This window comes from Arachis ipaensis, chromosome B09 (genome assembly GCF_000816755.2).
Source record: "Arachis ipaensis cultivar K30076 chromosome B09, Araip1.1, whole genome shotgun sequence".
NCBI lineage: Eukaryota > Viridiplantae > Streptophyta > Magnoliopsida > Fabales > Fabaceae > Arachis > Arachis ipaensis.
In genome coordinates, this window is record NC_029793.2 from 145,970,162 (window position 1) to 145,981,031 (window position 10,870).

The window sequence follows — 10,870 nt, forward strand, 5'->3', positions numbered from 1 at the left end:
TAGAGGAATAAATTATTATTTCTATAAAATTGTAAACTATTATTTAGATATTTTAAAAATTAAAGCTGTGCATGTTTTCTAATTTAAATGTATTAGAATTTTAAAAATAAAAGTGTTATTTGTATACTAAAATCAGCCACTAAAATTAGTCACTAATATATTTGTGTATAAATACATATATGGTTTAATTTATTTTCAATGTGTATTTGTATTCTAACATATATTATATATTGATGACTAATTTTAGTGGTTAATTTTAGTGTACACGTAACATTACTCTTTTAAAAATTACTATTCTTACTTCGTTAACAAGTGTCCTTAAGATCATTTTTAACTAATTTCAAATTATGAATACAAACAAAACTAGAGAAAGAGATAACATAGTTAGTACTCCTGGTTTGTTTACTTTTGTTTTTTTTACAAAATTTTATGATCCTCTTATTTTATTACTAAATTGTTATATTTTAATATATAAAAGTATTAAAATTATTTTAATATTCTCTCTTAATTAATGAATAATTTTTCAGTAATGTTATCTTTATAATTATGCATTCAACAAAACCAAAATGATCTATAAAAGAGACACAGAATTTAGTAATATTATTTACTTGTTGTAAGAAATAAATGATTATGATAAGTTTTATAAAAAGTAGTACTATATTGGATGTAGATTATTGAAACTATTTTAGTGTTGTATTTCAGTCGATACTCCATACAGATAATGAAGTCTTAACTCTTAGACATAAAAAACCGAAAGAGAAGAAATAGTGAAGTAAGATTAGGTTAGGAAGAAGTGAAAAAAAAAAGAAGAGGGTGTAGAGGTGATTAAAAAGAGAGTTGGAGGGGATTAGGGAACTTAATAATGAAGAGGAGAGCATACGTGGCAGCTTAGGGTTCACCCCAAGTTGCAAAAGAGCAAAGCCCCCCCACCCTTTCTCTCATCAACTCCTTCCTCAGTAGTCCCTCTTTCTTTGCCCCTTTCTCTTGTTTTCTTCTCTTCTTCACTTCTCTTCGCACTCATCACTCTCACTCTCACTCTCACTACTGCTCCTACTGCTTGCTATACCCACGACTCATCACCCACCCACTCATTCTCTCTCCTTTTTCTTCTTAATTTCTTACTACTCAGAAACAGAGCAGCAAGAGGAGTCATCTGTCAATTAATTTATATGGTAAGGAGGAGAAGGAGGAGGAGGAGCGGCAAGCGATGAACGGCGCAGGGCCCACAGCCACAGCCACAGCCACCGCCACTGCCACCGCCACCTTCAGGTCTATCCTCGACAAGCCCCTTCACCAGCTCACCGAAGATGACATTTCCCAACTCACTCGCGAAGACTGTCGCAGATTCCTCAAAGAAAAAGGTCTTCTCTCTCTCTCTCTCTCTCTCTCTCTCTCTGCGCAAAATTCCCCTTTTGTCCTCCACCATTTCCGCCACTCAAAAATAACCGATGCAACTGCTTCCAAATCTTCCCTTATTTTTAATGTTTGTGCAAAATATCTTCTCTCTTACCAAAGTGAATGCTACTATTTTTGTGTATTTCGTTGCATTCGGAATGCAATTAAATAAAATAATTATTGTTGGACCGATGGATGGATGGATGGATGGATGGATGAACGGAATATTTTAATTTTAATAATTTAAAAAGGACACGTGTCCGTACAGGGATGCGCAGGCCTTCGTGGAACAAATCGCAGGCAATTCAGCAGGTCATTTCCCTGAAGGCGCTGCTCGAGCCCTCCAACGACGACGCCCCCGCCGTCGTTCCCACCCTCCATTCTACCTCGCCACCTCGGCCTCCGCCTCAGCCTCAAGTGAGTGTCGCTTTTTCCCCCAACACCTTTTTGCTTTTTCTTCCTTTTTGTTTGGTTCCCGAGAATATGACATGGACTGCTGTGTTAGGGGGATTTGAACGATGCTCCGCCCGCTGAAGATCCGGCTCTTCATGCTGCCGATGACATTCAGAAATCTGCGTCGTCTCCCGAAAAACCCACTGAAACCAATGACACCAACGTTGTCAGTCCCAGGTTTGTTTCTCCTTTTTCTTTTGTGTCTCATCGTGTTAACCAGATCATTCATGATGCATTTCTGGGGGAAAATGTTTAGTATGGTAGAGTATTTCTATAGATGTTCAAGTTCAGTATTAGCTTGGAGAAGTGATCCGTTTCATTGGTTTGTTTCTTCATGTGTTCGGTGATTTGCCTGTTAGTGAAGCAGTAAGGAAACTGAGTGCTTTTGCTGCCATTTGTATACAGAGATTTTGTCTGCATCCATTTAAGTATGAATGATAGTTTAAACTGTTAGATGTATTTATGAGTTATGTGCGAGGATCCTGATTTCAGCTAGGTCATTTAATGGCTTAGGGTCGATTGTTGTGTTGGATGTTTCTGGATTGTTGTGTTGGATGTTTCTGGATTGTATCATGTGGACTTTTTCTTTAAGCAGGATTAGGAGGGGGACAATGGTTTGATAATGCTATATTTTGTAAGCATATGGATATCAACTCAAGCGACCATATGAATTGCATACCTGCTACTGCCATATCTAGATATTCCCATAACTCCAATAAAATCGTCATTCCATACTTGTTGTGTTGCGTTTACGCTTTTGTTGACCATCGTGTTTGATTCTTGCTTGCGGTTTTCCACTTATGGCGGGAATTATACAACAGGACAAAAATATGTTCATTGATGTTTGGGGGGAATTCCATGCTGCTCTAATTTAAGTATTACTGTTAAGATATCGCTCTAACTATTTTTGGTGGAGGCAAGATTAATGAACATTAACTATACGGAAAATGTCGAATGGAAGAAGGAATTCAGTTACAAAAAAAAAAGGTTTTAGTTATATTGAACAATATCAATTTTAAGATTAAGTGCGATCAAGGCTGACACTTCTTTTCATGAACTTCTGTTGGTTTGCATGTCAAGGCTTGTTTACTTCAATTCCTAGCTTGTTAGCATGATTATTTGCAGCTGTAAAAGAAGCCTGTGCAAGTTCTTAATTTCAACATTCCTGATTTTACTTTAAGTGTTGATTTATTGATAAACTGTTTTTTGGTACTATTTATAGTTTTATACCCAGGAATCCAGGATAGTGGCAAACTGCAACACAAGTTTCATCATACATTACTTTTCACAAGAAAGTGAACCAACTACTTAAGAATTAAAATGTGAAATAACTAAGATTTAATAAATTTTACACAAAGTACGCATGATTAGAGACATGCCAATATTCCTTTAGTGTTGCTGATTCAAGTTCTTAATTACTTATTAATATGGTCATAGAGCATGTGCAACTAGCGGAGTCGGGCAAATGACGATATTCTACTGTGGTAAGGTGAATGTCTATGATGGAGTCTCACCTGATAAGGTAGGTAATGATGTTCTAGTATAATGCCTGGCCTTAAATCCAAACAAATTGCACATTCCAATGGAGCCAAATTTGATTTGCAGGCACAGGCTATCATGCAACTTGCAGCAAGTCCAGTCCAATTTGCTCAGGATGATCCTGTAAACAGAAATACAACAGTCTGGGTTTCTCCTTGTCACATACCATTGGATAAGGATGTCCCAGTTCCTGTTGATACAACAATGGTGCAGGTTGCTCAAGCAGGTAGAAAATTTAGTACAAAGACTGCTCTAATTCACTATTAATTCCATGAGGCGGTAGGATTACTTTTCTTTGATGATATTGCATCATTTTTCTGGAATTTCTTAAATGAATGCATCATTTGATCTAAAAATCAGATGCAAAAAGTGATTTTAGCTACGATATATAACACCAATGATGTGCTTTAGTGAGGGAAGAAACCACAAATGAGTTCAAGCCAGTAGGTTTTGAGGTGTTATTTTGCAGGCCTTTTTAATTGACCTATTCAATATCATTTATTGTTTCTCTTAAAAGCGTGTCATGCTGTCATAATTCTGATGCCCAAATTCAATCTGAAGCCTATTTTAGAATTACAGCTACTGAGTTATTGTCTCTTCTTAATGGACAAGTTTCAATTTCTTTGACTAGTTTAAAATTATGGTAGCCTGGATTAGCTTTGTATTAAATTAAAGATGTTAAGATTTACATTTTGTGATATTGACAACCAAATCATTGGTTTTTCCAAATTACCACAGATAAGATGATGGAATATCCTCTGCATTACAGGGAGAAGGGAAGCATAGCTCGTGATGCTGGTATGGATATGTCTTCAGAATTTTTGCAGCCTTCTATAACTGCTTTGAAATTGAATTACCCAATTTCAAATCCATGAGATTGCCACCCATTTACGCATTTAGGCAATATTAGTTTACCTGGCTAGAAGTTTGTGTCCTTTGTATGTTGAAGAGTAATGGAACAAGATAAAGTGAATTTTTGTTTATTTGATCTACTACATTGGTATGTGTATGAAGGAAGACATTTCATGTAACTAACAGCATTACAGCACATGTCCATGCTCACACCTCAAATTCTAAGACCCTAAATATTGTTTTTGCTTGCTTTTGTTTGACAAGATCTAGATGGTCAGGCAAGCAGACAAGTTTCATTGCAACGATATCGTGAAAAGCGAAAAGACAGGTATCAGCAATACTGAACTATAATTTCTTTTCATTAATTTCAATTGCATCTATCATGTTATTCATTTTTAGTGACAACCCAATAATTTATTCTGCCTTTGTTGACAGGGGAAGATTGAAGGGCAAGAAATTGCCCGGGGTAACGTCATCTAACTTGGAGATGTATTTGAACCTTCCAGTGAAAATCCAGACCTCAAATGGCAATTCAAGCCGAAGTAGCACATGCTCCCCACCACAGCCTAGACCGCCTCTTGCTTTCAGTGGCTCGGCTGACAACCCGCTAAAAGTTGGCCTTCCCATTGATCTCAATGACAAAGGTCAGTTGCCATCTTTTCTTTATACCTTCAACAAACAATATACATGACATTGAACCTTTCAAGCATAGCGATCAGTTTATCGTGCTTATTGATATTGATATTTAGTGATTATCTGATAAGATGGTTACCCATTAAGTAAATGTTAATAATAAGGGACTGGTTTCAAGGTATAATAAATAATATTATGCCGGTGATGAAAAACTAAATGGTAAACCAAGCAAAGATTTGGTGATGAACCACTCAGCATTAATGCTTGGTTGCTGAAAAGGTTGTCATTAATTTATGTTGATTCTGTCATTGCAGATGTTCAAGAATGCTAAAACTCAAGGAGACTAGATAGATTGTGCAGAGTTGTGATTCAGATGATCACATCATTATATAACTGAAGAGAAGAGACCATAGCCTGTAGGAGCCTGAGCACGAACCCTGTTGTGCAAGAATTGGGCTGCCCATAGAGTGGTCAATTTTAGTTTCTTTAACTGCTAGACACTGTACCCAAAAAAAAAAAGACGTGTCCCTCTTACCTGATCAATTTTGTAATTTTCAGCCATCTAATTTCGCCCTTCCAGAATTTCGTATTTGATGTTTCTGATTTAAAATGTAGAGCCAGGAGCAGCCATTTTCCCCGGAACATATGATATGTAAATTTGTGCTGCCTTGTTAATTGTTAATAGCTTTTGTGCCAGCCCAAGTGGTCTTTTTCTCTTCCCTGATAAAGTGATATTTTAGTTTTATTTAGTGATAGAACCACAATTAACTGTATTTTTAAAATAAATACAAAATTTACATATTTAGACGTGCTTAGAAAAATTTGCTTTTATGCTTTGTTAACTATCTTAGTGCAAACAAAATTACGTATTTTGTTTGTATTATCGACTAGATAAGTAGCAGTAATATATGGCCTGCTTTTATTTTATCTTGTGATATGAAACTTGATATTCTGCCACTTTGAAATGCTCTCCGCCATTTAAAAATGAAGAAAAGATCAAGTTAAAGAATAGAAATTGGAAGCCATATTTTACAAGCCAGCAGAAACAAACAAGCAGATTATTTCTCATGGGTGGTGGAAAACAAAAATTACAAAACTATACACACCACTAAATAAAATATTCGGGCTTATAATTATAATTATAATTTGTTTCCCTAATTTCCATGTTCTATAAATAAATGACATATGGTCGCTGAGGCTTCCACCAGAATCAAGTAATAAGCCACTCATCTACAACGTTGTTGCTGTCAGGTCATGGCGATTGAGGTGAGTTTTGTTACTCTTTGGTGCAATCGATTACTTTTGTTATCAATAATCAATAATATAATATAAATACTGTGGCAGGCATGGTTCATGGACGATAGCAATGAGGATCCAAGGCTTCCTCACCAAACCAACCCCAAACATTCTGTTTCCTTAAACCAACTATCAGGTCCCCTTTAATTTCTCTTCTCTGCTTTTGCTTCTTTCTCACATCCCATGCAATCAAAATAACGAATTTTAATTGCAGAATTAGGAGTCTTGTACTGGAAGCTTAATCCCAATATCTATGAGGATGATCAGGAATTGAACAAAATCAGAGAAACCAGGGGATACAATTACATGGTAATACTCTACTATCTTTCTCTAATTTCAGTACAACTTTTATTTATTTATTCTTTATTCATACAATTACATGAAAAAACAAAAGTTTTTAATGTTCTGTGTGTCTAAAGGAGGATACTATGGCTCTGATACCATATTAGAAACGAGACTGAGAGAGTAATCTGAAAAGTGTATTATTCAATGTAATCAAGTTGTCTGAAATGATACAATATGAAAGGGTATTTATAGGTACTAAGAGAATCGTAATAATAAAGACGTAATCTCCTATAATAAATATTCAGATATACTAAATAATACTAATTGATCCTAATTATATTATAACACTGTGAATATCAATAGTGTTTCTTTGTACATGGGAATTTCTTCTGTATCTGGGTTCACTGTCTGTCTGAATTGACTTGATTATGCTGCAGGATATACTTGATTTATGCCCAGAAAAAGTGGAAAATTATGAAGAGAAGTTGAAGAACTTCTACACCGAGCACATTCATCAGGATGAAGAGATTCGTTATTGTTTGGAAGGGAGCGGCTACTTTGATGTGCGGGACAAGGACGATCGCTGGATTCGCATTTGGATTAAGGCCGGTGATCTCATCATTTTACCTGCTGGAATCTACCATCGGTTCACTCTAGACACTAGTAACTATGTGAAGGTATGAAAGTCCGTCGCGCTAATCACAATCATCACTTTAATGCAGGCTGAATACTCCCATGAAGATGTCTTCATGCGAAGATTATAGACGAAAACTATTAGATAGCTTGACATGTTTGACTAAACTGTTTAATATATGTTGTATCAACATCTTAGTTATCATTATCATATGAAAGACATCTTCATGTGAGCAATCCTTAATGTAAAGATTCATGATGCAATTTGAAGTTAGTTTGAATAGAATAAAGTTGCAACAAACATTTCTTGGTTGATTATTAGTTGCTATATTGTGCTGATTTGTATTTGTTTGTGTACACAGTTAATGAGGTTGTTTATGGGGGAGCCGGTATGGACTGCATATAATCGACCTCAAGAGGACAACCCTGCTAGAAAGGAATACATCAAGAGCCTGACCGAGAAACCCGGCGTGCCGGTTGCAGCTCATTAGGCTCCCTGCACTGATGATATAAACTAGCACGCATGTCTTCTAGGCTTCTAGCTGATGTTACAAAAAGCTAGTGTTGGAACTTGGAATGGTTGTTGGTATATTATTGTAAAGTTTTAGCCAAGAGAAAAAGACTTGTTTATGAACCAATAACACATCAAGCTCGATGTCTTAAACTAGTTAAGGAGCATATTGTACTATGTCTGCTGTAATATTCGTGTTTCAGTGGGTTAATTAAATCATCATGTGTCCTTTGAATGGCAAATTCATACTTGAGAAACTTGGTGAAACTCTGCTCCCGTTTTAGAACCTCACTGTGATGTGTTGCATGAGAACAAGTGAACCAATAATTCGATATTGTTTAGAGGAAAAGTATTATGTTGTCCCACTTACACCCTAGAAGGGACAACAAATTTTAGCAGTTCAATAACATAGAAGGGACTTCAACTTCCTCATTGACTATTCCTTTTCCTTTAAATAAAAAGAAACTAAGATAAATAAACACAAAACTATTCCTACAGTGTAAGTAGAAACAAAATGTAAACGAGATGCCATACATTATCATATACCATACATACTACAAACTATATCAAGGATTAACTGTTCAACCAATGGTATAAAGTTACTTTCGACATAATTAAATAATCTTTTCAACTAAAAGAATTTATGTAAGAATTTACTTTCATACATTACTGTGAAACATTATATCAATCGTATTCTATCTACCATTAAATGATTTATAAATCTTATTTAAAATAAGTTAATATTTAATTTAATAGTAAGTAGAGAACGAATTTACATAATGTCTTAAAAATTTAAAATTGCTTGGTATATATAGGCATAGAGCCATATACAACTTCAAATTCAAAGTACCAAACTTGGCATAGAAAGGCTATGGATTATGTGAAAGATTTTCCAGTGGATCTTATTTAGTGACATTTTTGGTTGGATGAAAATTAATTTAATGATATTATGAATAAGAAGAATAAAAAAGAGAATATAGTATCTTGGTGGATATGAAGGGTCACTATAAGGCGGCTAGTAGCAGAGGCTGTGTAACCTCCGTCCAACCACCAATCACCAATGGCAGCATTCTTTGTCACAACCACCACTTCCTCCTATCCTCCTCCATCCCTTCATCAACCACGTCCTTCCCCCATCCCTTCTTCTTCTACCCATTTCCAGGTACTTCATTTCTCTCCCTCCCTCCTCCTCCTTATTCTTAGTGATTATGATTATGCTTAAAAGATGCATCTTTTCTCTAATTCAGGGTTCTTTACTGCTGCAAAATTGGAACTTTGGGGGTTTTCCCAGTTGGAGGACCAAAAGGTATGTGATTTTTGTTTTTTGGGAGTCAAATTGGAAAGGTGGAAATGTTAAATGTATGTAGACTATATTGTGTCCAAAAACATAGGTAATTTCCACCTTGCTACTTTTACTACCACCATTATTTGATTGCTGAAACTGTGGATAGTGAATTAGCGTGTTTCAATCTAAAACAGGACAACTTTGATATGTGCAGTCAATCAAGATGCCAAGCAAGCAGTAAAAGATACTGTCCAGGTTGATCTGCTCAAGGATGACTCCAAACAAGTAACTGGGCTGAATTTTTCAACTTTTGTGTTCTTAATCAAACTTTGTTGCTGATTGTTTTTCTGTAATTACTAATCACTAATTACTGATTAGCTGACTTGATGCTGTTATAATGGATATAAACATAGGATTTGGATCCTCTAAAGTTTGAATTTCACTTTAGAGAGTAAAGTGTGGATCCTCTAAGGTAGAAGATCACACTTTACTCTCTAAAGTGAAATTCAAACTTTAGAGGATCCAAATCCTAAACATATATCCATGGTTACTCAAATTTATGTTTTGTTTATCTTTTGGTATTCCTGCAAATTAGATAGTTTGTGTACCAATTTGGCTGTTCAACTTCTCTCAAGGTACATGACAACAGTATGGAAGTCTGGTCACAATTTGCCAAGAGAGTTTCTGGTGAATGGGATGGATTTGGTGCTGATTTTAGCAATGAAGGGAGTTCTCGAATACAAGTCCATTCAGTTACTACCAACTGTTGGTTGTGAGGCTGATGCTGCTACGCGTTACAGCATAGATGAAAGGAAAGTTGGAGGAGCTTATACTGGAATCACTGCCTTTGCTTACCAATCCAGTGGTTCTTATGTTGCCTTGTGGGACAAGAAAGATGGCTTGTTAGAGTTGGAGTACTGCTTGATTAGTCCACAAGATTGTGAGTCTCGGGTTAGGATCATTCAGCACATAAATGTATCAGATAATACAAAGATGGTTCTGCAAAGTATAAGAGTATTTTGTGAGCAGTGGTATGGACCATTTAGAAATGGTGACCAACTTGGAGGTTGTGCTATCCGTGATTCTGCATTTGCTGCTACTTCTCCATTGACTGCTTCAGAAGTTACTGGTGTCTGGCAGGGATCTAAAGCTGTTGCAACTTTCGATGATTCGAACACTGTGAGTGCAAGGATCTGTTTGTAGTTTAGTTTGTACCTGTTAGAATATAATTAGGATCAATTAGAATTATTTAGTATATCTGAATATTTATTATAGAATATTACGTCTTTATTATTACGATTCTCTTAACACCTATAAATACCCTTTTATATTGTATCATTTGAGACAATTTGAATACACTCAATAATACACAAATCCTTTTTCTAGTTTAGTCTCTTGTTTCTAACAGTACCCTCTTGATACCTGATGTTTTGTTGGCTTCATTGGCAATTCCTTTCTATTTAACTTCAGGGGAGCTTTCGGCCGCTTTTAGATGATCAAGTGTTGAACTCTGTCAGAGATGGAGATAACAACATGTTACTTCCCAAGAAGATCTGGTGTTCATTGAGAGAAAGTAATGATGGTGGAACTTTGAGTGAAGTGGGATGGATCTCCGATCATGGCCGAGCAATTACATCAAGCTGCATATTCTCAAGCACTGCTAAGCTCAAGGCAAGTTGTAAAGTGTAATATATATTTTAGTGATTTTTCAACAACAATATTTAAAGAGCTTAGGAAATTTAGCAGCCCTGAAAATGAATTTTTTGTTTCTTGTTACCAAACTTGTATGTATTCTGACATCAACTCTTCTCTTCACTGTATCTTGGACAGGAAATCTCATTGGCATTAGAAACTAAAGCAGAAGAGATATAACCATGGTGGTGATCCATTTTGGTTAATATGTTACAAAGTGGCATTCATTTTTATAGACGACCAATTTGTAGAAAGAATTTGACTTTACTATATAAAAAGTATACCATGGGATAGAT

At 35.7% G+C, this 10,870-nt stretch overlaps 3 protein-coding genes across 6 annotated transcripts; all 3 read left to right on the forward strand.

The window, feature by feature from the left end:
* On the forward strand, positions 775-5,391 carry LOC107617397 (protein TIFY 4B). 4 transcript variants are annotated; one of them, XM_021111243.1, is made up of 10 exons: positions 775-1,361; positions 1,664-1,812; positions 1,901-2,025; positions 2,185-2,214; positions 3,286-3,370; positions 3,454-3,613; positions 4,126-4,185; positions 4,510-4,567; positions 4,675-4,883; positions 5,187-5,391. In XM_021111243.1, exons 1-10 carry the CDS (start codon positions 1,208-1,210, stop codon positions 5,201-5,203), a joined length of 1,047 nt encoding a protein of 348 aa, XP_020966902.1. In that variant the 5' UTR covers positions 775-1,207; the 3' UTR covers positions 5,204-5,391. The 4 variants fall into 4 exon arrangements, with proteins under 4 accessions (XP_020966902.1, XP_020966901.1, XP_016174641.1 ...); XM_021111242.1 differs by having other exon boundaries at positions 777-1,361; positions 4,504-4,567; XM_016319155.2 differs by lacking the exon at positions 2,185-2,214 and having other exon boundaries at positions 781-1,361.
* LOC107617399 (1,2-dihydroxy-3-keto-5-methylthiopentene dioxygenase 1) lies at positions 5,892-7,854 on the forward strand. The gene is made up of 5 exons (XM_016319158.2): positions 5,892-6,138; positions 6,217-6,304; positions 6,383-6,477; positions 6,891-7,130; positions 7,449-7,854. The coding sequence occupies exons 1-5, from the start codon at positions 6,127-6,129 to the stop codon at positions 7,575-7,577; spliced, it is 564 nt and encodes a 187-aa protein (XP_016174644.1). The 5' UTR covers positions 5,892-6,126; the 3' UTR covers positions 7,578-7,854.
* LOC107617400 lies at positions 8,738-10,870 on the forward strand (the record flags this gene model as incomplete). The annotated part of the gene is given in 7 exon segments (XM_016319159.2): positions 8,738-8,759; positions 8,845-8,903; positions 9,077-9,167; positions 9,518-9,609; positions 9,611-10,061; positions 10,353-10,553; positions 10,713-10,870. Coding segments are annotated over 7 exon segments (958 nt in total), but the record flags the coding sequence as incomplete, so codon positions are not given.

Excerpts from the sequence above, each read along its gene's own strand:
- LOC107617397 (XM_021111242.1), top strand. The coding sequence starts at position 1,208 with ATGAACGGCGCAGGGCCCACAGCCACAGCCACAGCCACCGCCACTGCC. Across the intron at positions 2,026-2,184 it reads ACCAACGTTGTCAGTCCCAG|GTGTTCGGTGATTTGCCTGT; the intron begins GTTTGTTTCTCC and ends TTGTTTCTTCAT. Across the intron at positions 3,614-4,125 it reads GGTGCAGGTTGCTCAAGCAG|ATAAGATGATGGAATATCCT; the intron begins GTAGAAAATTTA and ends AAATTACCACAG.
- LOC107617399 (XM_016319158.2), top strand. Across the intron at positions 6,305-6,382 it reads TTCCTTAAACCAACTATCAG|AATTAGGAGTCTTGTACTGG; the intron begins GTCCCCTTTAAT and ends TTTTAATTGCAG. Across the intron at positions 6,478-6,890 it reads CCAGGGGATACAATTACATG|GATATACTTGATTTATGCCC; the intron begins GTAATACTCTAC and ends ATTATGCTGCAG.